Source organism: Salvelinus alpinus, chromosome 19 (genome assembly GCF_045679555.1).
Source record: "Salvelinus alpinus chromosome 19, SLU_Salpinus.1, whole genome shotgun sequence".
NCBI lineage: Eukaryota > Metazoa > Chordata > Actinopteri > Salmoniformes > Salmonidae > Salvelinus > Salvelinus alpinus.
In genome coordinates this window covers 28,796,290-28,822,160 of record NC_092104.1, presented here as the reverse complement: position 1 = coordinate 28,822,160, position 25,871 = coordinate 28,796,290, and the positions used below count along the sequence as shown (strand labels likewise).

The 25,871-nt window shown below is 44.1% G+C and overlaps 2 protein-coding genes across 2 annotated transcripts in view; both read left to right on the top strand.

Annotated features, from left to right (window-relative positions):
• The first annotated feature begins 2,260 nt into the window (after positions 1–2,260).
• LOC139545244 (DNA polymerase kappa-like) lies at positions 2,261–23,394 on the top strand. Its single transcript, XM_071352805.1, is given in 17 exon segments — positions 2,261–2,359; positions 2,540–2,688; positions 2,905–3,024; positions 3,588–3,740; positions 5,141–5,272; positions 5,387–5,558; positions 6,019–6,231; positions 6,723–6,847; positions 6,992–7,158; positions 7,281–7,313; positions 8,834–8,930; positions 9,876–10,047; positions 11,644–11,870; positions 11,872–12,496; positions 12,681–12,887; positions 17,597–17,645; positions 19,870–23,394. Coding segments are annotated over 16 exon segments (2,706 nt in total). The 5' UTR covers positions 2,261–2,359; positions 2,540–2,559; the 3' UTR covers positions 19,955–23,394.
• LOC139545840 (ankyrin repeat and death domain-containing protein 1B-like) overlaps positions 21,651–25,871 on the top strand; it is a 13,503-nt gene continuing 9,282 nt past the window's right edge. Inside the window, exons 1-5 of the mRNA XM_071354052.1 lie at positions 21,651–21,927; positions 23,830–24,030; positions 24,956–25,056; positions 25,216–25,314; positions 25,443–25,541. Coding sequence (XP_071210153.1) covers positions 21,651–21,927; positions 23,830–24,030; positions 24,956–25,056; positions 25,216–25,314; positions 25,443–25,541 — 777 coding nt within the window. The remainder of the gene's footprint in view (positions 21,928–23,829; positions 24,031–24,955; positions 25,057–25,215; positions 25,315–25,442; positions 25,542–25,871) is intronic.

The window sequence follows — 25,871 nt, the reverse complement described above, 5'->3', positions numbered from 1 at the left end:
CATCTTCTTCTTGAGTTAGGTTTAACAGCGGTTGGCATACAAATTATGATGCATTACCACCAACAACTTGACCGGGGTATAAATCCATTATACTTTGATCCACAAAACAAAATGGAGAAAAAATGATATCAACAATTACCCTACATTAACCTTATACTCATTAAAACACACAACCCTATTCCATTATTTAAACCCATCTGGCTCTTTTCCCCAGGCCAACAGGACACCGCCACCCAACACACCCTGTAACTCTTCTGAAGTCAAATCTGGTACCCCAAAAAACTTCTCTGCCACCACAACATCTAGTTTCTGTGACCTACGTTCCATCTCTGCTGTACAGTTGATAACCATAGCTATGAACGTTAATCCTATCAGGATCCCTCACCCTGACCCATCTTCCTCTACTTTTTTCCAGTGTGTCAGCATATGACACCCTCTGCACTACTCTAACCCTGGTAACCTCAACCTGCCTCTCTCGCACCGGACACTTCTTTCTGATCCCCAGCACCATGGCCACCTCTACAATTAACACATACGCTTCTTTCCCCAATACTGCACATTCCTTTTGTCTCATGCCCTTCTGCACACATCTCACACATTGCTGCCACATGCCCATAAACTTGACACCTGTAACAACGTAATGGGTTCAGCACAAAACCTTGTACGGGATAACTGAAATATTCTAACATCCCTTTATCGGGCAAAGACAACATCAAAACTCAAAAGAACAGGCAATGACTCTCACCAGTCATGCCACCCAGTCTGCATCGCACCAAACGACAAGCATCACAAACACCGGGAATCTTCCCCTTCAGCTGGTCCACCTTCACATTTACCGCTACCCCAGTAATCACTCCTTTTAATGGCGCCCTATTCCTAAGAGCAAAGCAATAAACCGATCTCGCTCCCTCTGGGCAGAAGAAACATACACAAATATCACAAGCCCACTACGTGTTACCTTCAATGACTCAGCTGCACCCAACTCCTTTCCCACCCACACTGAAACCACAAATGGATCAGCCAAAAGGCAAGGATTCACTTTCTCAAAAAATGTCACTCCTACTGGATGAGATTGTTCTTTATCATGTCCATTGATGAAAGGCTCGGGCTCCGAGCTCTTCACCACAGCTTCCACTCCATTTAACTCGCTCTCACTCATTTCTATTTCACCTCCAGCACTTGACCTGGCATACTCCTTGCTCTGCTTGTACTTGCCACCAGTCTTCTTCGCCTCCCCATCTCCCTTTCTATTGCCATCTTCATCAAATTCAACCTCAACCTCTGCTTTCCTCATTCTCTTCGACGCCTTCTTCCTCCTTTTCCTCTTTCCTTCATCACAGCTGAAACAGAAGACTGTCTCCTCCAGCTTAGGTAGAGGTAGTAGGTCCCCACACTCATAACAAAAGTTCTTGTGGTTCCCGCTTGTCTCTGTAGCCTTTTCCCACTCAACCGTCCCCACAAAATCCATGCTCCCAGCTTCTTCTTCATCAATTGGCCTCTCTACCTGCCGGGCATTCCTGCAGGAACAACTCTTTCTACTTCTATAGAGACAAGATACTTGTCTCTCCGCCCTAACAATTGGAGTAGTTGTCCACAAAGCAGCACAGCAGGCTGTCTAGCTCCCGTATATCCTTTCTTTGGATTTGTGGATCTAATTATTTTCCAAAATTTTTGAATATTTGATGAGGGTTGTTGACTTCAACCACCTGTATTCTACAGGAGGTTGGTGTCACCTTAATTGGCGGGAACGATCTCGTTGTAATGACGAGCGGAGTAGATGGAATGGTAACAAATACATCAAACACATGGTTTCCAGGTGTTTGATGCCATTACATTTGCTCAGTTCCGACCGTTCCAATTGAGCCTTTCTCCCTCAGCTGCCACCGGTGCTGAACTCAATGGAGAGATGCTATGCTACTAGCCTCATGTCATGAATATGCATAGCCATCTCGAGACAACTCTGATATAAAGTGTTTTGCGGGGATGTCATGTGTCCTACTTATATTGTACCTTTATATCAGTACACTCGTAACAAATTAAGCATTACGAAAATTCAATCAAATAAACCTCACGCTGCAAATAGGTCTTTCATTTAATGTTTTACCAAATTCTAAACTCATTGATCTACATACAAAAACTCCTTGCTTGGTGTGCAAAGAGATAAAAACGCCACCTGCTGGAGGGAGACAGATTTTCCGTCGAGTTGGGCCTCTCTCTTTACCTCTTCCTCTCTGACTGCACCTCCGGTCCTGCCCATTAATGACGTTGCTAGCATGCGGAAGCAAATTCAAAACTCAGGAGTGAAGACCGAAGACAGGATGCATCGGCAAAGAAGATACTTATAACGGCGCCAAATTCGGCCAGTACACAAACAAAATATAATTTTGTTTTTGTCATTGATAGTTGGAAACTTGCTTCAAACGTTACTAGCTGTTTAGAATATTTTTAACCAACTTTTGGTACATATTGTGGTAGCTAGCTTGTTATTACCATAATTATTCTTGCTTGGTTTAACTTTAACTTTATGTATTAAATGCAGGGTCTCACTTGAGGTAAAGGATGGAGACTGGGGGGACCTCCTCCAGTGGGGAGGGCTTCCTCTCCAGAATGGCCCTCAACAACAACAAGGCTGGAATGGAGGGCCTTGACAGGGACAAGATAAACAATATCATCATGAAGTCCTCCAAGGTACCATTTTGAGAACTTTTGTCTGTATCCAAACACCCAAACTAACACTCGCCTAGACTCTGAGTTAATACCCTAGTTAGCTACCTTACTGTAATGTAATGGCACAGGAACTGACAAACCCACTTGTGTTGAGGCCCAGTGTGTTCTCTTCTCACAGTGTAACATGGCCAGTTACTGGAGGTCATCAGCCTCTGTGTTTACCTTCCTCTCCTACAGGGCTCCAGGTTCTATGAGAACGAGATGAAAAAGGAACAGCAGGTGAACCAGCGCATTGAGAGGATGATGCTGCAGAAAGCACACATCACTGAGCAACAGTTGAGCAAAGCACAAACACAGGTACAGTGCAGGCGGGCTCTATACACACGCAGGCTCCCGAGTGGCGCAGCGGTCTAAGGCACTGCATCTCAGTGCTAGATGCGTCACTGCAGACCCTGGTTTGATTCCAGGCTGTATCACAACCGGCTGTGATTGTGAGTCCCATAGGGCGACGCACAATTGGCCCAGCGTCATTAGGGTTTGGCCGGGGTAGGCCATCATTGTAAACTGACTTACCGAGTTAAATAAATAAATAAAGTTAAATAAATAAGGTATTATGCGACCTCTGACACACAGATACAGTAAGTTTATAGCTTCTACAGTATATTTTTATATTTATTTATCTAGGCAAGACAGTTAATTAAGAACAAATTCTTATTTTCAATGACGGCCTAGGAATAGTGGGTTAACTGCCTTGTTCAGGGGTAGAACGACAGATTTTTACCTTGTCAGCTCGGGGATTCGATCTTGTAACCTTTCGGTTACTAGTCCAACGCTCTAACCACTAGGCTACCTGCCGCCCCCATATATTTAGTTGTTATAATTTGATTGAAGCTCTGTCGCCTCTGAACATCTTGTTGTAGGTGGAAAAGATTACCTTTGACCTGGAGAGGGTTTGTGACTTGAGCCGTGTCATTGTGCACGTGGACATGGATGCCTTCTATGCTGCGGTGGAGACGAGAGACTATCCTGACCTGAAGGACAAACCCATGGCCGTGGGCTCTATGAGCATGCTGGTGAGATTCTATACAGGACTGTTAATTTGCTAGCAACGTACACTACATGGCCTAAAGTATGTGGACACCTCTTCCTATTAGGGAATTTGGCTATTTCAGCCACACCCGTTGCTGACAAGTGTACAAAATCGAGCACACAGCCATGCATTCTCCATAGACAAACATTGGGAGTAGAATGGCCCGTACTGAAGAGCTCAGTGACTTTCAACTTTCAACATGGCACCATCATAGGATGCTACCTTTTCAACAAGTCAGTTCGTAAAATTTCTGCTCTGCTAGAGCTGCCCCGGTCAACTGTAAGTGCTGTTATTGTGAAGTGGAAACGTCTAGGAGCAACAACGGCTCAGCCGCAAAGTGGTAGGCCACACAAGCTCACAGAACGGGAGCGGCGAGTGCTGAAGCGCATAGCGCGTGAAAATCGTTTGTCCTTGATTGTAACTCTCACTACCGAGTTCCAAACTGCCTCTGGAAGCAACATCAGCACAATAACTGTACGTCGGGAACTTACTGAAATGGGTTTCCCTGGCTGAGCAGCCGCACACAAGCCTAATATCACCATGCGCAATGCCAAGTATCGGCTGGAGTGGTGTAAAGCTCACCGCCATTGAACTCTCTGGAGTGATGAATCACGCTTCACCATCTGGCAGTCCGACAGACGAATCTGGGTTTGGCTGGGCTGTTTTTCATGGTTTGGGCTAGGCCCCTTAGTTCCAGTGAAGGAAAATGTTAACTCTAAAAGGTCCATACAGAAATGGTTTGTTGAGATCGGTGTGGAAGAACTTGACTGGCCTGCACAGAGCTCTGACCTCTACCCCATCAAACACCTTTGAGATTAATTGGAACGCTGACATCAGTGCCGACTTCACAAATTCTCTTGTAGCTGAATGTAAGCAAGTCCCCGCAGCAATGTTCCAACATCTAGTGGAAAGCCTTCCCAGAAGAGTGGAGGCTGTTGTAGCAGCAAAAGGGGGACCAACTCCATATTAATGCCCATGATTTTGGAAGGAGATGTTTGACGAGCAGGTGTCCACATACTTTTGGCCATACATACACTCATGTAGTGTATAAACCCAGGCTTCTCGTGAGCGAGACAGGATTTGGAAGGTTGGCCACGTATGGAGACAAGCAAAATAATGTATAATTATATATTATTATTATTATATAGTTTGTTATGTGATGTTAAAATAAGAAAGCCAAGCCTGTTGACTTAGTCATCCTCGCTACCCAGAGGGAGGTTCATATCTGGCGATCTTTCTCACTGGTTCTCTTTCATGTATGAACTAGTTTATGGTGTTCTAACTGGATCTAAAAGATGGCCCATTATTGCACTACAACAATTACCTCATATTGAGCCCTAGGTTGTGTCTACAACTTGTATCTGTTTTATCCACTCTCCTCAGACAACTTCCAACTACCATGCAAGGAAGTTTGGGGTCCGTGCCGCCATGCCTGGCTTCATCGCGAAGAAGCTCTGCCCAAACCTGGTTATTGTTCCAACCGACTTTGACAAATACAGAGCAGTGAGTGCTGAAGTAAGGATCTGACACACACACACAGTGTTTCAGTGGCCAGTGAGGCTTTTACTATATGTATAAATCCTCCCCAAACAGACATATGGGTCACTAATCATCCTATTCCTCTGCTAGGTCCGGGAGATCTTTGCAGACTATGACCCTCACTTCCTTCCCATGAGTCTGGACGAGGCCTACCTGGACATCAGAGGGCACCTGGAGCAGAGGAGGGTCTGGCCAGAGGCCCTGCGTACCCACCGTCTCCGGGCCAACGACACTGGGACAGCTACATCCGTGTCAGTGCCAGGTCAGGAGTCAGTGTCTAAATACAGTGGATTACGGTGTAATAAATGTGTCATGTTCATTTGTTACACTGTTGGATTCCTTTTTTAAACCCATTTTGCAGTTATAGGTTACATACTGTGATAAAGTTGTCATTTGTAAGACAACTTTGAGAGTCAATTGTAAGTAGTTCGAATGCGATACAAAGGCAGATAAATGTTCTATGGTAGATATAACAAAAGGAAAGAGGGTTATTAAGAGCTTAATAGCATAAGCCTCATCTAATTCTTCCTTCATTTTCTGCCTGACAGAAATTAAATTAGAAGGGATTGGAACTATGTATGTGTAGTCCCTCTCGCTTTCTCTTATCTAGTTCACTTTTGTCACCTGTCAAGTATAACAAATGACAAGGGGGTCAGAAGATAAAGAGACATGGACACACAGCTGTGAATCATCTCTCATCTCACACCTCTCTCTCTCTCTAGTTGAAGAGCAGGGTGGTGTCCTACAGGAGACAGTAGAGGGTCTGTCTCCTGTCCTGTTTGTGGACAGCCCCAGCTCCTCCTTCCCCTTTCTGCAGGATGCTCCTGGGGGCGGGGCTGGGGGAGATGTGATGGTGTTTGGGACCTGTGCCGAGGAGGCGGTGAGAGAGATGCGCTTCCGTATCGAGCAGAAAACCGCCCTTACTGCCAGCGCAGGTGAGAGAGACGCTGTGTGTTCATTTTCCTCAGAGGACACATTGTCTGAGTCCCAGATAGCACCCTATTTAGATTTTAATTGAACCTTTATTTAACTAGGCAAGTCAGTTAAGAACAAATTCTTATTTACAATGACGGCCTACACTGGCCAAACCCTCCCCTAACCCGGACGACACTGGGCCAATTGTGTGCCTCCCTATGGGACTCCCAATCACAGCCGGTTGTGATACAGGCCAGTATCGAACCAGGGTCTGTAATGACGCCTCCAGCACTTCGATGCAGTGCCTTAGACCGCTGCGCCACTCGGGAGCCCAAATTCCCTATGAAGTGTCTATTGGAACAGAGCTGAGGGTTACATAGTTGTGTGAAAATACCTCAGGGAACATTTGATATGTTACTATCCTAGTCTAACTTCATCATCCTATTCTGTATGTAGTCACATCAAGCTTGTAACACATTTGCCATGTGTCTTTTATTGGTCATTCTTCTAGGCATTGCCCCAAACATGATGCTGGCCAAGGTGTGTAGTGATAAGAACAAACCCAACGGCCAGTACAGACTCCCCTCTAACCGACAGGCTGTCATGGTATTCATACAGGACCTGCCAGTCCGGAAGGTAGGCTGCTATACACCTAACCTCAGCCCCAAACCTAGACAGCCTATTAAGGGATGCTTACTTAAGGATATTTTTTATGGACCGTGTTGCAAGCTGATGGCCTACAAATAAAGATGCGTAAAATATGGTATTTTGGTGTGACAGGTATCAGGCATTGGGAAAGTGACAGAGAAGATGCTGGGAGCTCTAGGTATCACCAGCTGTATCCATCTTGGCCAGGAGATGGCGTTGCTGGCCTTGCTGTTCTCTGAGACATCCTGGCACCACTTCCTCGACATCTCCCTGGGCTTGGGCTCCACACACATTGAGAGGTGCTGGCCGGGCAGGCAGAAGGGGTGGGCAGGGCAGAGAGGGGCAACTATACAGTAGATGAATCCTTCAAATGAGTTCAAGTCATCTGACTTGAGTCTGTCTGTTTTTTATTTACTTACAGGGATGGGGAGAGAAAAAGCATGAGCACAGAGAGGTAGTTGTTTTTCTTTTCTGGCAACATACAGTGAGCTCCAAAAGTATTTGCACAGTGACATGTTTGTTGTTGTTTTGGCTCTGTACTCAAGCACATAGGATTTGAAATGACAGTGACTATGAGGTTGCAGACTGTCAGATTTAATTTGAGGTTATTATATCCATATTGGGTGAACCGTTTAGAACTGACAGAACTTTTTGTACATAGTCTCCCCATTTTAGGGAACTAAAAGTATTTTGACAAATTCACTTATGTGTATTAAAGTAGTCAAGGGTTTAGTATTTTGTTCCATATTCTTAGCACGTAATGATTACATCAAGCTTATGACTAAAAACTTGTTGAATGCTGTTGCAGTTTGTTTTTGTTGTGTTTCAGATTATTTTGTGCCGAATAGAAATTAATGGTAAATAATTTGTCATTTTGGAGTCACTTTTATTCTAAATAAGAATAGAATACTTATTTCTGAACACTTCTACATTAATATTGATGCTACCATGATTATGGATAATAATGGATGAATCGTGAATAACTATGAGTGAGAAAGTTTGAGGCCTCTCACCATTACCAATAATGGGAGGTTAGCCATTTTGGGTGGGTAACTTTCTCACTCATCAGTACCTTATCTACCATTCATTTCTATTTGGCACAAAATAATCTGAAATGCAACCAAAACAAACTGTAGAGTCACAAGCTTGATGTAGTTATTGCGTGCTAGGAATATGTGACCAAATGCTACATTTTTGACTACTTACATCCGCAAGTTAATTTGGGTTGCCTGGCTACCCTGACTCCTTGCTCCAGCCAAACGCAACGCCACGCCTACGGACGTTAGTTTCTTCTCCGCAATGAGTCTGGATCTGAGTACCTCCCCGACCTTTCACCGAATGCAAACACATTCGGGGGCCGTCTGAATAGTCCAGAAACCGATGGGTTGAGCCAGAACACATGTGTGTAAAGTGGTGGTTTTAAAATTCGTCATTGGCTTAGATACTCTGATTAGTTAGAAACAATCTAATTGCTGACTTTGTGGTGACGAGGGGTGTTGTATAAAACAATCGACTTCAATGATGGCATTCTCAGACTAAAGTATGTAGCGAACGACAGACCAGCGGAAGAATTTGGTGTGAGTTGTCAGGCTATAAAACAGGGGGGACTATGTACAAAAAGTTCTGTAATTTCGAAACGGTTCACCCAATGTGATCGCCTCATAATAACCAGACTGATTGCCGCTGTGCATTGAACATTCATGTAAGCTTGCGAGATCAGGTGGCTTGCTAGGCTACCGATATGGATGAAAATACCCTCAAATTAAAGTTGACAGTCTGCGCTTTAACCTCATAGTCATTGTTTCAGTTCAAATTTGTCACATATCCAGTTCAGAGACAGAATTACAAAAAATGTCACTGTCCAAATACTTTTGGACCTTACTGTATATGTGAAATAAATAGATAAATAATGGACATACTCTAATACTCTCCACACATCCAACATGTTTCTCTATCTCCTTCATTTTCTGTCAGGACATTTGGAGAGATGAGTGCATTAGAGGAGCAGTTCTCTCTGTGCAGGCAGCTGTGTCAAGACCTGGCTCAGGACCTGCAGAAGGAGGCTCTCAAGGTACTCCACAGCAGTAGTTTTCAACACTCTCCTCGGGGACCCCCCAGACGTTTCACAATGTTGTTGTAGCCCTGAACTAGCTCACCTGTTTCACCTTTTCAGAGGCTTGATGATTAGTTGACAAGTTGAATCAGTTGTGCTAGATGTGGAATAGTTAAAATACATGGAACGACTGGGGGTCCCCGAGGAGAGGTTTGAAAAGTACAGCTCGGTTCATTACAGTACACTTTTAGTAATAGTATAGGTTATTACTAGAATAGAGTGCAGTTGTGTAGCACATTTCTCCTCGCTTAGAGTATATTTACTTAAACACAAATTCACTTGGATTCATAGTAAAAATGTTTGAAATCAAAAAACGATTCCCTAGTATTTGGCTTTTTGTGGCTATTATGTGATACAAAACCGTTCGCCAGTACATGGAACTGTGTAATGGCCGGTGTTAGTATTCAGCACCATTGTGAACAGCCATTGTCTGGCTGCCTATTTTTTCTCTGTGTTCTTGAACAGAAAGGATATTTCCTCAGAGAGGGTATTGAGAGGGTATTTTGGGGTCGTAGAACATCACAGTACCAGTGTTGGATCCCAGAATCAATCTGTCTCTAAGAAGCATCTCACACAATTACTAGAGCGTCTGTTCCCCTCCCAATCGATAGAGAGAGCTGCCTTGGCACGGCCATCACCCCCTGGCTGAGCCCTAATGTTCTTTTGATACCTGGAGGAAATAGAGAGCCATTATGGAGAATACCAGGGACCAGTGTGATCCTCAGCCTGGGGAATAGGCTGCTTGGGGATTATCGTCACGGTCTTAAGAAAATGTCTTTGACCCTTTTTCACTTAGTGTCATTTATCAGTCAAATCAATGTCTGTTTTGTCCTTTGAATCCATCGCCAGGTTCAACCAGATGTATCCTGTAATTCACCATGTCATTGCTCTGTTTTCTTCCAGGGCAAGACGGTGACGTTGAAGCTTAAAAATGTCAACTTTGAGATGAAAACCAGAGCGTGGACATTGCCGTGTGCCGTTGCTACGAGTGACGAGCTCTTTGCTGTCGCTAAGGACTTGCTGAAGACTGAGATTGACAACGTCAGCCCCCAGCCACTGAGACTGAGGCTCATGGGTAATCTTAACTTACCTTCTCTCACTGGTTTAAATGTATACCATTGGAAAAAAATACTTAATATGGCTGCATCCCTCTACCGGGATCGATATGACAACAGCCAGTGAAAGTGCAGGGCGCCAAATTCAAACAACAGAAATCTCATAATTAAAATTCCTCAAACATACATGTGTCTTATATAATTTTAAAGGTAATCTTGTTGTTAATCCCACCAAAGTGTCCTATTTCAAATATGCTTTTCAGCGAAAGCACTACAAACGATTATGTTAGGTCACCACCAAACCACAATAAGCACAGCCATTTTTCCAGCGAAATATAGCAGTCACAAAAACCAGAAATAGAGATAAAATTAATCACTAACCTTTGATTATTTTCATCAGATGACACTCATAGGACTTCATGTTACACAATACATGCATGTTTTGTTTGATAAAGTTCATATTTATATATAAAAATCTGAGTTTACATTGGCGCGTTACATTCACTAGTTCCAAAAACATCAAGTGATTTTGCATAGCCACATCGTTTCAACAGAAATACTCATCATAAATGTAGATGATAATACAAGTTATACACATGGAATTATAGATATACCTCTCCTTAATACAACCGCTGTGTCAGATTTTTTAAAAACTTTACGGAAAAAGCAACCCATGCAATAATCTGAGACGGCGCTCAGAAATATAATAAAATTAGCCGCCATTTTGGAGTCAACAGAAACCAGAAAATACATGATAAATGTTTCCTTACCTTTGATGAACTTCATCAGAATGCAGTCCTAGGAATCCCAGGTCCACAATAAATGCTTGATTTGTTCGATAATGTACGTTATTTATGTCCAATTAGCTACTTTGGTTAGAGCGTTTGGTAAACAATTCCAAAGTCACAAAGCGCGTCCACTATAACGTGACGAAATGTCCAAAAGTTCCGTAACAGTCAGTAGAAACATGTCAAACGATGTACTGAATCAATCTTTAGAATGTTGTTAACATACATCTTGAATAACGTTCCAACCGGAGAATTAGATGAGCGGTGGAACGGAGGTCCTCCTCATTTGAACGCGCAAGGTGAAAGCATGGTCACCTTGAGGCAGTGGTGACTAATTCCTGTCTCCTTCGGCCCCCCTTCACATTAGAGTCATCAGACAAAGTTCTATTGACTGTTGACATCTAGTGGAAGCCGTAGGAAGTGAAAACTCATCAATATCTCCCTGTAATTTCAATGAGAGCTTAGTTGAAAATCTGCCACCTCAGAAAAAATCCAAACAGGAAGTGGAACTTCTCAGGTTTTTGCCTGCCATATAAGTTCTGTTATACTCACAGACATAATTCAAACAGTTTTAGAAACTTCAGTGTTTTCTATCCAATACTAATAATACTATGCAAATATTAGCAACTATGACTGAGGAGCAGGCAGTTTACTATGGGCACCTCTGTGCACCTTTCATCCAAGCTACTCAATACTGCCCCTGCAGCCATAAGAAGTTAATATCACCTTTCATGTATGTTGTATATATCAATAATATATGAAGTCCTTTCTACTGATTCTGTTATTAATTCTTATCTTTAATTAAAATCAACCCTTGCGTGTCTGCAGGCATTCGAGTTTCCAGCTTTGTCAGCGCTGACGACAAGAAACCCCTGCAGAACAGCATTGTGGGATTCCTCCAGCAAGGCAGGGCTGACTCCAGTAGCTCCTCACAGATCTGCTCCCACAAGCCTGTGAAAGAGCATCAACCTAAGCCTCCAGGCCAGACCCAGCCCTTTCCCTGCCCTTCCCTGGTACAGCAGAGCCAGGGGCAGGAGGATCACCCCTGGGTACCCAGCTGTGGAGGTGGGGAGGACTGGGGAGCAGCAGCAGTCCTTCTTCCAAAAAACTCGCGCCCAGAGGCTGCGGCTGCAAGCTGAGAGAGAGAACCCACCAGAGGATGGAAAGTGGAACGTCTTAGAGACCAGACTGGGCCCAGCCTCATCAGCCACCAAGCCCAAACAGACACAGACACCCATTCAGAATAATCCAAATACATCAGCAGAGACACACTTCTCTATGAGTGCATTGACAGCTTCTGACAACATGACACATGCACCTACAGCCAACAGCACAGAGGCCCATGTGTCTACTTCATTGTGCTGGTCCACAGAGCCAGGGACAGACAGTCTGACCTGCCCTGTGTGCTTCAGGGAGGTGAACACCACAGACCTGACAGTCTTCAACAGACATGTTGACCAGTGTCTCAGTGGGGTTCCTATGGAGCACAACATTCACACAGACACAGAACTAGAGAGAGGCTCCAGTGTCTGTGAGGAGGAGGTGGCGAAAGAGAGGGAAGAGGAGAAAGAGATAGCTGAAGGGGAAAGGAGGAGGGAGGAGGGGTTGATGGAGAAAGGTAGGGACCCACTCAGTAGGTGCATGTTGGACTCATTGGGCCTTCGATTGGACTCTAGTGCAGGTGATCATAAAGGACTACTTCTGTATGAGACTAGTACAACTAATATTTCACTAAACGCTGTGGGCCTGAACCCTGTCTGCCTTAACACTTGTCCAAATGGAGGTGTGTCTACCTAGAGTTACAGACCCTAACATCCTGAAGAGTTCATCTCAAAGTGACCCTCGTGTTCGTCCGTTGTCCCCAGGTGGCCCTCGGCCAATGACTACGCCCAAGGTTGAGTCACATGACCCCAGAGAACCCGCCCTCACCTGCCCAGTGTGTCAGGTGACACAGGACACCGATAACCTCACCCTCTTTAACCTCTGTCTAAACCAGGAGGTCTTGCATGAGCTTGAAGGACTGGCGTCTGTGGACCGCACCACCCACAATGCAACACCTGCTGCCCACAAAGGTCAGTGTTTCAGAGATGTTTTATTTAATAATTGATCACACATTACATGTCACCATGGGGCACTGTGTGCAGATCGATGAGGGAAAAAACAATTCAATCCATGTTAGAACAAGGCTGCAACACAACAAAATGCGAAAAAGCCAAGGGGTCCGAACACACTCCGAACGCACCGCACGTAATGGAGCTCCATTTGTTCAGTTCTGTAAATAACTCACACGCTTGAAACCGAAAGACAATTCAAATGTGTCCAACAAAGCACCAACATTATTTACAAAATGTAAATGGTACAGAACAAAAACTGATATCTGGATTAAATACATTAACATAAAAGGTATCAAATCAAATCAAATTTTATTAGTCACATACACATGGTTAGCAGATGTTAATGCGAGTGTAGCGAAATGCTTGTGCTTCTAGTTCCGACAATGCAGTAATAACCAACAAGTAATCTAACCTAACAATTCCACAACTACTACCTTATACACACACACAAGTGTAAAGGGATAAAGAATATGTACATAAAGATATATGAATGAGTGGTGGTACAGAACGGCATGGCAAGATGCAGTAGATGGTATAGAGTACGGTATATACATATGAGATGAGTACTGTAGGGTATGTAAACATAAAGTGGCATAGTTTAAAGTGGCTAGTGGTACATGTATTACATAAAGATGGCAAGATGCAGTAGATGATATAGAGTACAGTATATACATATGAGATGGGTAATGTAGGGTATGTAAACATTATATTAAGTGGCATTGTTTAAAGTGGCTAGTGGTACATTTTTACATAATTTCCATCAATTCCCATTTTTAAAGTGGCTGGAGTTGAGTCAGTATGTTGGCAGCGGCCGCTAAATGTTAGTGGTGGCTGTTTAACAGTCTGATGGCCTTGAGATAGAAGCTGTTTTTCAGTCTCTCGGTCCCTGCTTTGATGCACCTGTACTGACCTCGCCTTCTGGATGATAGCGGGGTGAACAGGCAGTGGCTTGGGTGGTTGTTGTCCTTGATGATCTTTATGGCCTTCCTGTGACATCGGGTGGTGTAGGTGTCCTGGAGGGCAGGTAGTTTGCCCCCGGTGATGCGTTCTGCAGACCTCACTACCCTCTGGAGAGCCTTACGGTTGTGGGCGGAGCAGTTGCCGTACCAGGCGGTGATACAGCCCGACAGGATGCTCTCGATTGTGCATCTGTAGAAGTTTGTGAGTGCTTTTGGTGACAAGCCGAATTTCTTCAGCCTCCTGAGGTTGAAGAGGCGCTGCTGCGCCTTCTTCACAACGCTGTCTGTGTGGGTGGACCAATTCAGTTTGTCCGTGATGTGTACACCGAGGAACTTAAAACTTTCCACCTTCTCCACTACTGACCCGTCGATGTGGATAGGGGGGTGCTCCCTCTGCTGTTTCCTGAAGTCCACAATCATCTCCTTTGTTTTGTTGACGTTGAGTGTGAGGTTATTTTCCTGACACCACACTCCGAGGGCCCTCACCTCCTCCCTGTAGGCCGTCTCGTCGTTGTTGGTAATCAAGCCTACCACTGTAGTGTCATCCGCAAACTTGATGATTGAGTTGGAGGCGTGCATGGCCACGCAGTCGTGGGTGAACAGGGAGTACAGGAGAGGGCTCAGAACGCACCCTTGTGGGGCCCCAGTGTTGAGGATCAGCGGGGTGGAGATGTTGTTACCTACCCTCACCACCTGGGGGCGGCCCGTCAGGAAGTCCAGGACCCAGTTGCACAGGGCGGGGTCGAGACCCAGGGTCTCGAGCTTGATGACGAGTTTGGAGGGTACTATGGTGTTAAATGCTGAGCTGTAATCGATGAACAGCATTCTCACATGGGTATTCCTCTTGTCCAGATGGGTTAGGGCAGTGTGCAGTGTGGTTGCGATTGCGTCGTCTGTGGACCTATTGGGTCGGTAAGCAAATTGGAGTGGGTCTAGGGTGTCCGGTAGGGTGGAGGTGATATGGTCCTTGACTAGTCTCTCAAAGCACTTCATGATGACGGAAGTGAGTGCTACGGGGCGGTAGTCGTTTAGCTCAGTTACCTTAGCTTTCTTGGGAACAGGAACAATGGTGGCCCTCTTGAAGCATGTGGGAACAGCAGACTGGGATAAGGATTGATTGAATATGTCCGTAAACACACCAGCCAGCTGGTCTGCGCATGCTCTGAGGACGCGGCTGGGAATGCCGTCTGGGCCTGCAGCCTTGCGAGGGTTAACACGTTTAAATGTTTTACTCACCTCGGCTGCAGTGAAGGAGAGCCCGCAGGTTTTGGTAGGGGGCCGTGTCAGTGGCACTGTATTGTCCTCAAAGCGGGCAAAAAAGTTGTTTAGCCTGTCTGGGAGCAAGACATCCTGGTCCGCGACGGGGCTGGTTTTCTTTTTGTAATCCGTGATTGACTGTAGACCCTGCCACATACCTCTTGTGTCTGAGCTGTTGAATTGCGACTCGATTTTGTCTCTGTACTGGGACTTAGCCTGTTTGATTGCCTTGCGGAGAGAATAGCTACACTGTTTGTATTCGGTCATGCTTCCGGTCACCTTGCCCTGGTTAAAAGCAGTGGTTCGCGCTTTCAGTTTCACGCGAATGCTGCCGTCAATCCACGGTTTCTGGTTTGGGAATGTTTTAATCGTTGCTGTGGGTACGACATCGTCAATGCACTTCCTAATGAACTCGCTCACCGAATCAGCATATTCGTCAATATTGTTGTTGGACGCAATGCGGAACATATTCCAATCCGCGTGATCGAAGCAGTCTTGAAGCGTGGATTCAGATTGGTCGGACCAGCGTTGAACAGACCTGAGCGCGGGAGCTTGTTGTTTTAGTTTCTGTTTGTAGGCTGGAATCAACAAAATGGAGTCGTGGTCAGCTTTTCCGAAAGGGGGGCAGGGGAGGGCCTTATATGCGTCGCGGAAATTAGTATAACAATGATCTAGGGTTTTTCCAGCCCTGGTAGCACAATCGATATGCTGATAGAATTTAGGGAGTTTTGTTTTTAGATTAGCCTTGTTAAAATCCCCCAGCTACGATGAATGCAGCCTCAGGGTGTGTGGTTTCCAGTTTACAAAGAGTCAGATAAAGTTCGTTCAGGGCCATCGATGTGTCTGCTTGGGGGGGAATATATACGGCTGTGATTATGATTGAAGAGAATTCCCTTGGTAGATAATGCGGTCGACATTTGATTGTGAGGAGTTCTAGATCAGGTGAACAGAATGACTTGAGTTCCTGTGTGTTGTTATGATGATCACACCACGTCTCATTAATCATAAGGCATACCCCCCCGCCCCTCTTCTTACCAGAAAGATGTTTGTTTCTGTCGGCGCGATGCATGAAGAAACCAGCTGGCTGCACCGACTCCGTTAGCGTCTCTTGAGTTAGCCATGTTTCCGTGAAGCAGAGCACGTTGCAATCCCTGATGTCTCTCTGGAATGCTACCCGTGCTCGGATTTCATCAACCTTATTGTCAAGAGACTGGACATTGGCGAGTAGTATGCTAGGGAGTGGAGCGCGATGTGCCCGTCTCCGAAGCCTGACCAGGAGACCGCCTCGTTTGCCCCTTTTACGGCGTCGCACAGGGTCGCCGGCTGGGATCAGATCCATTGTATTGGGTGGAAGGCAAAACACTGGATCCGTTTCGGGAAAGTCATATTCCTGGTAGGAACGATGATGAGTTGACGTTAATCGTATATTCAGTAGTTCCTCCCGACTGTATGTAATGAAACCTAAGATTACCTGGGGTACCGATGTAAGAAATAACACATAAAAAAACAAAATACTGCATATTTTCCAAGGAACGCGAAGCGAGGCGGCCATCTCTTTTTCGGCGCCGGAAGAGGTATACACTACTCTACCTGATTTAGTGCTGATCTTCAAACTTTCTTTATATTAAGCTTTTCAATACATATTGTTTTGCAAATGACAGTATGGACTATAACTACGGCTGTTCTGATCTGTTGTTGCACATTGTTCATGAATGTGTGTCTTGTAGTTCTTATACAAGGCCAAATTTAAAGTGTATTAATATGAATAGGAAAAACACATCCCAGAAACATGTAGTTCTGTCCTTGAACTGTTCTTGTCTATTAATGTGCTGTATGATGTCATGTTTTGTGTGGACCCCAGGAAGAGTAGCTGCTGCTTTTGCAACAGCTAATGGGGATCCTAATAAAATACCAAATTGTCATTAAAATAGACCAAGAACTTTCCCACCCTGTTTTCAATGCGCTTCCAATGTCAGTCACATCCCCAGTGTTTACATGGGTCCTGTTTCTGCCTGTTTTTACTCCATATGTAATCCAGGAGATTGTAAATTGAGGTTGAGTATATTTTCTTCCAAGAAAGAGTGAAACTGACCTGGTCTAAGGGTGAAACTAGAAGAATTTGTTTGGCCACTGTGAGGCCAGTCTGTCTGTCTGTCTCAGTGACATGGTATTGTGGGGGCTGTGTATTGATTTCCTTTGAGAGAGAGAAGACATCTCATTTCACACTGTGGGGCCTCCCCTGCCCTTCTCACTGCCTCTGGTAAATCACTTCTTCACCCATTCAATCCTGACAATGGAAAGAAAGTCTCTTCCAGTTTCCTCTTAACTAACTTGCCTATGAGGTTGCAGTCTGTATAGCTTTGAAAAGAACACAAATTACTAAATTGCTTGTCGAACCTAGACAGTTGTCATTCTTTTTTTCCTAATGGCTTTTCCTGTTTCCCTCCACAGAGCGAGAGCAGCCCCTGCGGAGAGCGCCACAGAAAGGCAAGAGCAAAAGGTGAGACTAGCTACATCTTCTTAGACATATCTCTGACTCAGGATGTATATATCAGAGATTGGAGTGTCACTCAGAGAGGAGAGAGAGAATTGATTAGATGTACCCATGGTTACTGACTCATCGTGTTAGGGACACCCTAGCTTTGAATTGATCAATTAACGTTGTCAATTGACTTGAAAGTCAGCACATTCACAATGGACTTAATTAAACACAAATGTTGTGGTAGATTAAAACATTGACCAGAAGTTGACAAGAAGGTTTCAGATACTGGTGAAGACAGTGAGAATTGTGCAGTAAAATCAAATCAAATGTATTTATATAGCCCTTCTTACATCAGCTGATATCTCAAAGTGCTGTACAGAAACCCAGCCTAAAACCCCAAACAGCAAGCAATGCAGGTGTAGAAGCACGGTGGCTAGGAAAAACTCCCTAGAAAGGCCAAAACCTAGGAAGAAACCTAGAGAAGAACCAGACTATGAGGGGTGGCCAGTCCTCTTCTGGCTGTGCCGGGTGGAGATTATAACAGAACATGGACAAGATGTTCAAATGTTCATAAATGACCAGCATGGTCAAATAATAATAATCACAGTAGTTGTCGAGGGTGCAACAGGTCAGCACCTCAGGAGTAAACGTCAGTTGGCTTTTCATAGCCGATCATTGAGAGTATCTCTACCGCTCCTGCTGTCTCTAGAGAGTTGAAAACAGCAGGTCTGGGACAGGTAGCACGTCCGGTGAACAGGTTGAAACTGGAGCAGCAGCACGGCCAGGTGGACTGGGGACAGCAAGGAGTCATCATGCCAGGGCGCCAACCCAGACAGGAAGACCACGTCAGTGACTCAACCCACTCAAGTGACGCACCCCTCCTAGGGACGGCATGGAAGAGCACCAGTAAGCCAGTGACTCAGCCCCTGTAATAGGGTTAGAGGCAGAGAATCCCAGTGGAGAGGGGACCCGGCCAGGCAGAGACAGCAAGGGCGGTTCTTTGCTCCAGTGCCTTTCCGTTCACCTTCACACTCCTGGGCCAGACTACACTCAATCATAGGACCTACTGAAGAGATGAGTCTTCAATAAAGACTTAAAGGTTGAGACCGAGTCTGCGTCTCTCACATGGGTAGGCAGACCATTCCATAAAAATGGAGCTCTATAGGAGAAAGCACTGCCTCCAGCTGTTTGCTTAGAAATTCTAGGGACAATTAGGAGGCCTGCGTCTTGTGACCGTAGTGTACGTGTAGGTATGTACGGCAGGACCAAATCGTAAACATAGGTAGGAGCAAGCCCATGTAATGCTTTGTAGGTTAGCAGTAAAACCTTGAAATCAGCCCTTGCCTTAACAGAAAGCCAGTGTAGGGAGGCTAGCACTGGAGTAATATGATCAAATTTTGGGGTTCTAGTCAGGATTCTAGCAGCCGTATTTAGCACTAACTGAAGTTTATTTAGTGCTTTATCCAGGTAGTCGGAAAGTAGAGCATTGCAGTAGTCTAACCTAGAAGTAACAAAAGCATGGATAAATTTTTTAGCATAATTTTTGGACAGAAAATTTCAGATTTTTGCAATGTTACGTAGATGGAAAAAAGCTGTCCTTGAAACAGTCTTGATATGTTCGTCAAAAGAGAGATCAGGGTCCAAAGTAACGCCAAGGTCTTTCACAGTTTTATTTGAGACGACTGTACAACCATCAAGATTAATTGTCAGATTCAACAGAAGATCTCTTTGTTTCTTGGGACCTAGAACAAGCATCTCTGTTTTGTCTGAGTTTAAAAGTAGAACGTTTGCAGCCATCCACTTCCTTATGTCTGAAACACAGGCTTCCAGCGAGTGCAATTTTGGGGCTTCACCATGTTTCATCGAAATGTACAGCTGTGTGTCATCCACATAGCAGTGAAAGTTAACATTATGTTTTCGAATGACATCCCCAAGAGGTAAAATATATAGTGAAAACAATAGTGGTCCTAAAACGGAACCTTGAGAAACACCGAAATTTACAGTTGATTTGTCAGAGGACAAACCATCCACAGAGACAAACTGATATCTTTCCGACAGATAATATCTAAACCAGGCCAGAACTTGTCTGTGTAGACCAATTTGGGTTTCCAATCTCCAAAAGAATGTGGTGATCGATGGTATCAAAAGCAGCACTAAGGTCTAGGAGCACGAGGACAGATGCAGAGCCTCGGTCTGACGCCATTAAATAATGTGCTGTGTTTCGTTCTGGCTACTTTTCCAGGAGAGGCTCGTCTCCCCCGCCCCCATCTAAGAAGGCCAAAGCCCTGGGCCCAGTTCGGAACACCATCGACAAGTTCTTTAGGTGACGCACCTTAGGTGACAACACACACGAAGACCAAGAGGATGGCATCTTATTCTCAGACGGTGATGAAGACTGACTGTTACCTGGATCTCAGGTGAATGGAGTGCTGGTGACCTCAATAGAAAACATACCGACCTACCTAGTACTTCTTAGATTGCTGGGCATTTGGATTGCTTACTCAAGAATTGAAGATGCACTTTCTTATTTCTATAATGTTAGTTTTTATTTATTTTGTTCATTCTCTAATGTCATAATGGTCATAAATTGCTTGATTTATTTATTGTACTGCTCTACTTGATCATGTACTAGCTGCTGCTAAATGAGGGGACTCTGTGTTTTTGCATCTTGTGTTTCGCACCATTTTAGATGTAAAGAAGAAGGTGCACGATGGATGTGAAGAATAGGGGTTAAAATAACTAAACAGTATAAGATTACATTTTTTAAATACACTGAACAAAAATATAAATACAGCATATAAAGTGTTGGTCTGCACAAAAAGTTTATTTCTCTCAACTTTTGTGCACAAATTTGTTTACATCCCTGTTACTGAGCCTTTATCCTTTGCCAAAATAATCCATCCACCTGATAAGTGTGGCATATCAAGAAGCTGATTAAACAGCATGATCATTACACAGGTGCGCATGTGCTGGGGACAACAAAGGCCACTCTAAAATGTGCAGTTTTGTCACAACACAATGCCACTGACATCTCAAGTTGAGAGGGAGCGTGCAATTGGCATGCTGACCGCAGGAATGTCCACCAGAGCTGTTGCCAGATAATTAAATGTAATTTTTTCTACCATAAGCTGCCTCCGTCGTTTTAGAGAATTTGGCAGTGCCTCACAACCGCAGACCAGGGGCAACCACGCCAGCCCAGGACCTCCACATCTGGCTTCTTCACCTGCGGGATCATCTGAGATCAGCCATCTGGATAGCTGATTAAACTGTGGGTTTGCACAACCAAAATATTTCTGCACAAACTGTCTCAGGGTAGCTTATCTGCGTGCTCATTGTCTTCATTAGGGTTTTGATCTGACTGTAGTTCGGCATCGTAACCGACTTCATTTGGGAAAAATGCTCATCTTCGATGGCCACTGGCACTCTGGAGAAGTGTGCTCTTCCCAGATTAATCATGGTTTCAACTGTACCGGGCAGATGGCAGACAGCATGTATGGCATCGTGTGGGCGAGAGGTTTGCTGATGTCAACATTGTGAACGGAGTGCCCCATGGTGGCGGTGTGGTTATGGTATGGGCAGGCATTAGCTACGGATAATGAACACACTTGCATTTTATCGATGGCAATTTGAATACACAGAGATACCGTGACGAGATCCTGAGGCCCATTGTTGTGCCATTTATCCACCTACATCACCTCATGTTTCAGCATGATAATGCACGGCCCCATGTCGCATGGTTCTGTACACAATTCCTGGAAGCTGAAAATGTCCCAGTTCTTCATGGCCTGCATACTCTTCAGATATGTCACCCATTGAGCATGTTTGGGATGCTCTAGATCAGGGGTCGGGAACCTATGGCTCCCGAGCCAGGTGTGGCTCTTTTGATGATTGCATCTGGCTCGCAGATATTTTAATTAAACGATACTGGCCTACGTTGGCCGTTGCTAGGTAAAACAGGTAAACGCCTCCTTTTGAATCAGTCTGCTCGGTCATTAGCTCAAAGCTAACCCTTCGACGAAGAAGATGGCGAAAAGAAAAAAAGATGACGAGTATCGTACATTTCAGGACGAATGGACCGAAGAATTCGCCTTTGTGGAGAGAGCAGGTTCTGCGGTGTGTCTAATTTGCAATGACAAAATTACATCGATGAAACGGTCGAATGTAAAGCGGCACTTCGACACGCGCCATGCTACCTTTGCATCAAAATACCCTGCGGGAGACAGCAGAAAGAAAGCGTGCCAAGAGCTACTGAGCAGGGTGCAAGCTAGCCAGCAGCAACTCCGCGTATGGACCCGGCAAGGTGACTATAATTCCGCTAGCTTTGCTGGATCTTTAGCAATAGTGAGGAACGGAAAACCATTCACAGATGGCGAGTATGCTAAAACGTTCATGCTGGATGTAGCCAATGAACTTTTTGATGATCTTCTGAACAAAGACAAGATAATTAAACGGATACAAGACATGCCTCTGTCGGCAAGAACTGTTCATGATCGTACCATCGTGATGGCAAACAAAGTGGAGGAAACGCAAGTGAAGGACATAAATGCAGCGCCGTTCTTTTCCCTGGCTTTGGATGAGTCAACAGACGTGAGCCATTTGTCGCAGTTCAGCGTGATTGCAAGATATGCGTTGGTGACACACTGCGCGAAGAAAGTCTTGCAGTTCTGCCATTAAAAGGGTCCACAAGAGGTGAGGATTTATTTAAGTCTTTCATGGAGTTTGCTCAAGAAAAAAATCTACCTATGGATAAACTTCTCTCAGTGTGTACTGATGGTGCTCCGTGTATGGTGGGGAATAAAAAAGGATTTGTGGCGCTTCTCCGTGAACATGAAAATAGACCCATCCTAAGTTTCCATTGCATTCTACACCAGGAGGCACTTTGTGCTCAGATGTGTGACAGGCAGTTTGGGGAAGTGATGTCGCTGGTCATTCGTGTGATCAACTTTATTGTTGCTCGAGCCTTAAATGATCGCCAGTTTAAAACACTGCTGGATGAAGTTGGAAATAACTATCCTGGTCTGCTTTTGCACAGCAATGTGCGTTGGTTGTGCGTTGGTTGTCAAGAGGGAAGGTGCTTAGCCGTTTTGCGGCTTGCCTGAAATAAATAAAATATATTATATGGCTCTCACTGAAATAAATTTCAAAATTTTTTGCTTTCATGGCTCTCTTAGTCAAAAAGGTTCCCGACCCCTGCTCTAGATCAACGTATACGACAGCGTGTTCCAGTTCCCGCCAATATCGAGCAACTTCAAGCAACATTGAAGAGGAGTGGGACAACAGCCTGATCAACTCTATGCGCTGCATGAGGCAAATGGTGGTTACACCATATACTGACTGATTTTCTGATCCATGCCCCTACCTTTAAAAAAAAAGTTCTGTCACCAACAGATGCATATCTGTATTCCCAGTCATGTGAAATCCATAGACTAGGGCCTAATTTATTGATTTAAATTGACTGATTTCCTTATATGAACGGTAACTCAGTAAAATCTGTGAAATTGTTGCATGTTAAGTTTATATTTTTGTTCAGTGTATTATAGTTTTGCAAAGGAAACTTAAATATCTAAATTGTTTAAGATTATATGTAAATGTGCATTTGGTATTTAAGATTGTTTCCACAAGAATATTGCTCAAAGTTACCACCATGTTGACATTTGCTGAATGAACTGAGTTGGCAATCAATTATTCTCCTTGTTAAACTTTGTAAAGTCTCTGTGTCAATGTATATGAGTATTTAATGTGTGCAGTATAAATCCATTTAAACACACCTAAGGCCTCAACTACTTTCTGAGTTTTGATTGGAGCTTAGATTCATAATAATAGTATACTGTACATATAGTAGCTCAATAGTCAAATACACATGAATGACTAGAGTCTGTCATAAATCTGCACTCATACAGCTCACTACTCCAGGCTTAGAGTGTAGATAAGGCAGTGCAGGTATTATTATGCACTCACTTTGACCAGAAGCGAGTCTGAAGGGTGTGGGCTTCTAGAGTAAACAGGGGTCAGCCTTCCAGCCCTGGTAATGTACATACACTGCTCCATTTCCACACCACTTTGTATTCCTTATGCAGTAAGAACCTCTGTATCTGCTTCAGTGAAAAGGTCCAGTTCCTGACCAGACTTTCTGCATTCATTCAGTAATGCTACATGGTTGTTTAGCAAGACAAGTATTAAACAGAGACCGACTGGGATCCAGCCCAGGATACAGGGAGAAGTCACCAGATATTCACCATGGAGAGAATGTCCTTGAAGGAGAGGATGGGGGCGCAGCTGATGAAGGAGCTGAACCTGAACCCTAAAAAAACAAAAACCACAAAAAAAGCAGTCAAGGTGTTCACTGACTTTATACAGAACATGGAGACAGAGGAGACCAACAGTTACAATAACGAAGAAATGTGTGAGTACCAGGTATGTGTGTGTGCCGGTGTGAACGTGTGTCCGTGAGCATGTAAATGGGTAACACCTAAGCCCTGTTTAGATTTGTTTTATTTGATCAAAAACATAATTCGAAGGTTTTATTCAACATAACTTGAGTAAACACTGAACGTTAACAAAAAAACATTTACTTGAAATGCAGTGGAGATGCAAAGTTTGGTAACAGAATGAGGGTTTGTGCTGTTTGTGCCATCTGCACTGTTATTCAAGTGAATGTGTTTTTGAAAATTTTTAGGTGGAAATTGTTAAAAGTAGTCTTTGTGCATATAGTTGCAGGGTTTGTTTAACTTTGCAATCACTGGTTTTTGTTTGACATACATTTTAAAGTGTCTCCGCATCATCTGTCACAGTGGAATTGTCCCAAAGTCAAATTTAACAGTAAGAATAATAGCCTGAGGCAACAGAGCCTTACTTCTGCCCTGTTTAACAGGATCGGAAATTGTGTTCTTGTAATTATGGTATTAAATGTTGAGAAACATTGGTGAATATTCATTCAATGCAAACAAATTATTTTGTAGACCAAAGCAAGCAATGAATATCCTTAACCTCTTAATTATAATCACTGTGCAAAGATTATGTTATGATAATATACTGTAGAAATGATAATGCTCTTGACCAAATCCCTGATCATTCTTATGGTTGAATCCATGTTGGAAAACCTTAGGTGTGTTACCATGTATCTGTCATGGGTAATGGTTTGACTGGATGTGAACATCCAGTGTGCAAAGAGCTGTGTTTGTATTAGCCACACACACCCACCTTACCAATTCCACCCTCATACTAGTCATAATAATTGAAATTTCACACCCCCATGTTCTCAAAAGAAAAACATGCATATTGATGTATTACTTATTGTGAAGCACCTGGTGAGTCTTATGTGTTTGCAGTGCTGGAGCTAGAGAAGGAGTACATTGAAGCAGCAAAGCTAAATGATGTACAGACCATGAAGATTCTGGGAAGGGCAGTCAAGGTTGACGCAAAGAACTTGGTGAGTCAGTCCTCATATCCATAGGAACATCATCTCCGTACTGCAGTTAGTGGGACTACATGAGACTTTCATGTACTATTGCTGTTACTTCTTTATTAGAACCATGTATTCTGTTCTGTGTCACTTGTTAGAATAACTTGTCCCATGCATTGACCCTAGCATGATCGCACTGCCCTGCACTATGCAGTTGCTGGAAAAAACATAGAGGCCGTCCAAGTCCTTCTCCAGCGCAGAGCAAATATCAATCAAGAGGACAAGGTAGGAAGACATCACTTTTCCGGTGTTACTGATGGTGACTTTTAAAGCTTCTCCTCTTCAACAAACTCAGGAGAGAATGGCCATGGTTTGTCAAAATTAAACTCTCTCTTTCATACATACTCACACAGCATGGAGTGACAGCCATCCACCTGGCTGCCTGGTTTGGGAGTCTGCCCATCCTGAAGTTGCTTGTGCAGGGTGGTGCTGATCAGAAGGTTGAGAATGCGGTAGGGAACCTCTGTTCCTATTCAGGGAAGGCCTTGAATATTTCTCAGAAATCCCTTTCCTCGATCTGCTGGTCAGACCTAAGCTGTTCTCTGACATCTCAGCCATCTAGGATATCAATTACAATAATCAACCATCAACACAATTTCTCCATAACCATTTGAGAATACAAAATGTCAAGTTCTCTTGTCATGTACAGTGCCTTTGGAAAGTATTCAGACCCTTTGACTTTTTCCACATTTTGTTAGGTTATAGCCTTATTCTAAAATGTATTTGTTTTTTCCCCCTCAATGTACATACAATACCCCACAATGACAAAGCGAAAACTTTTG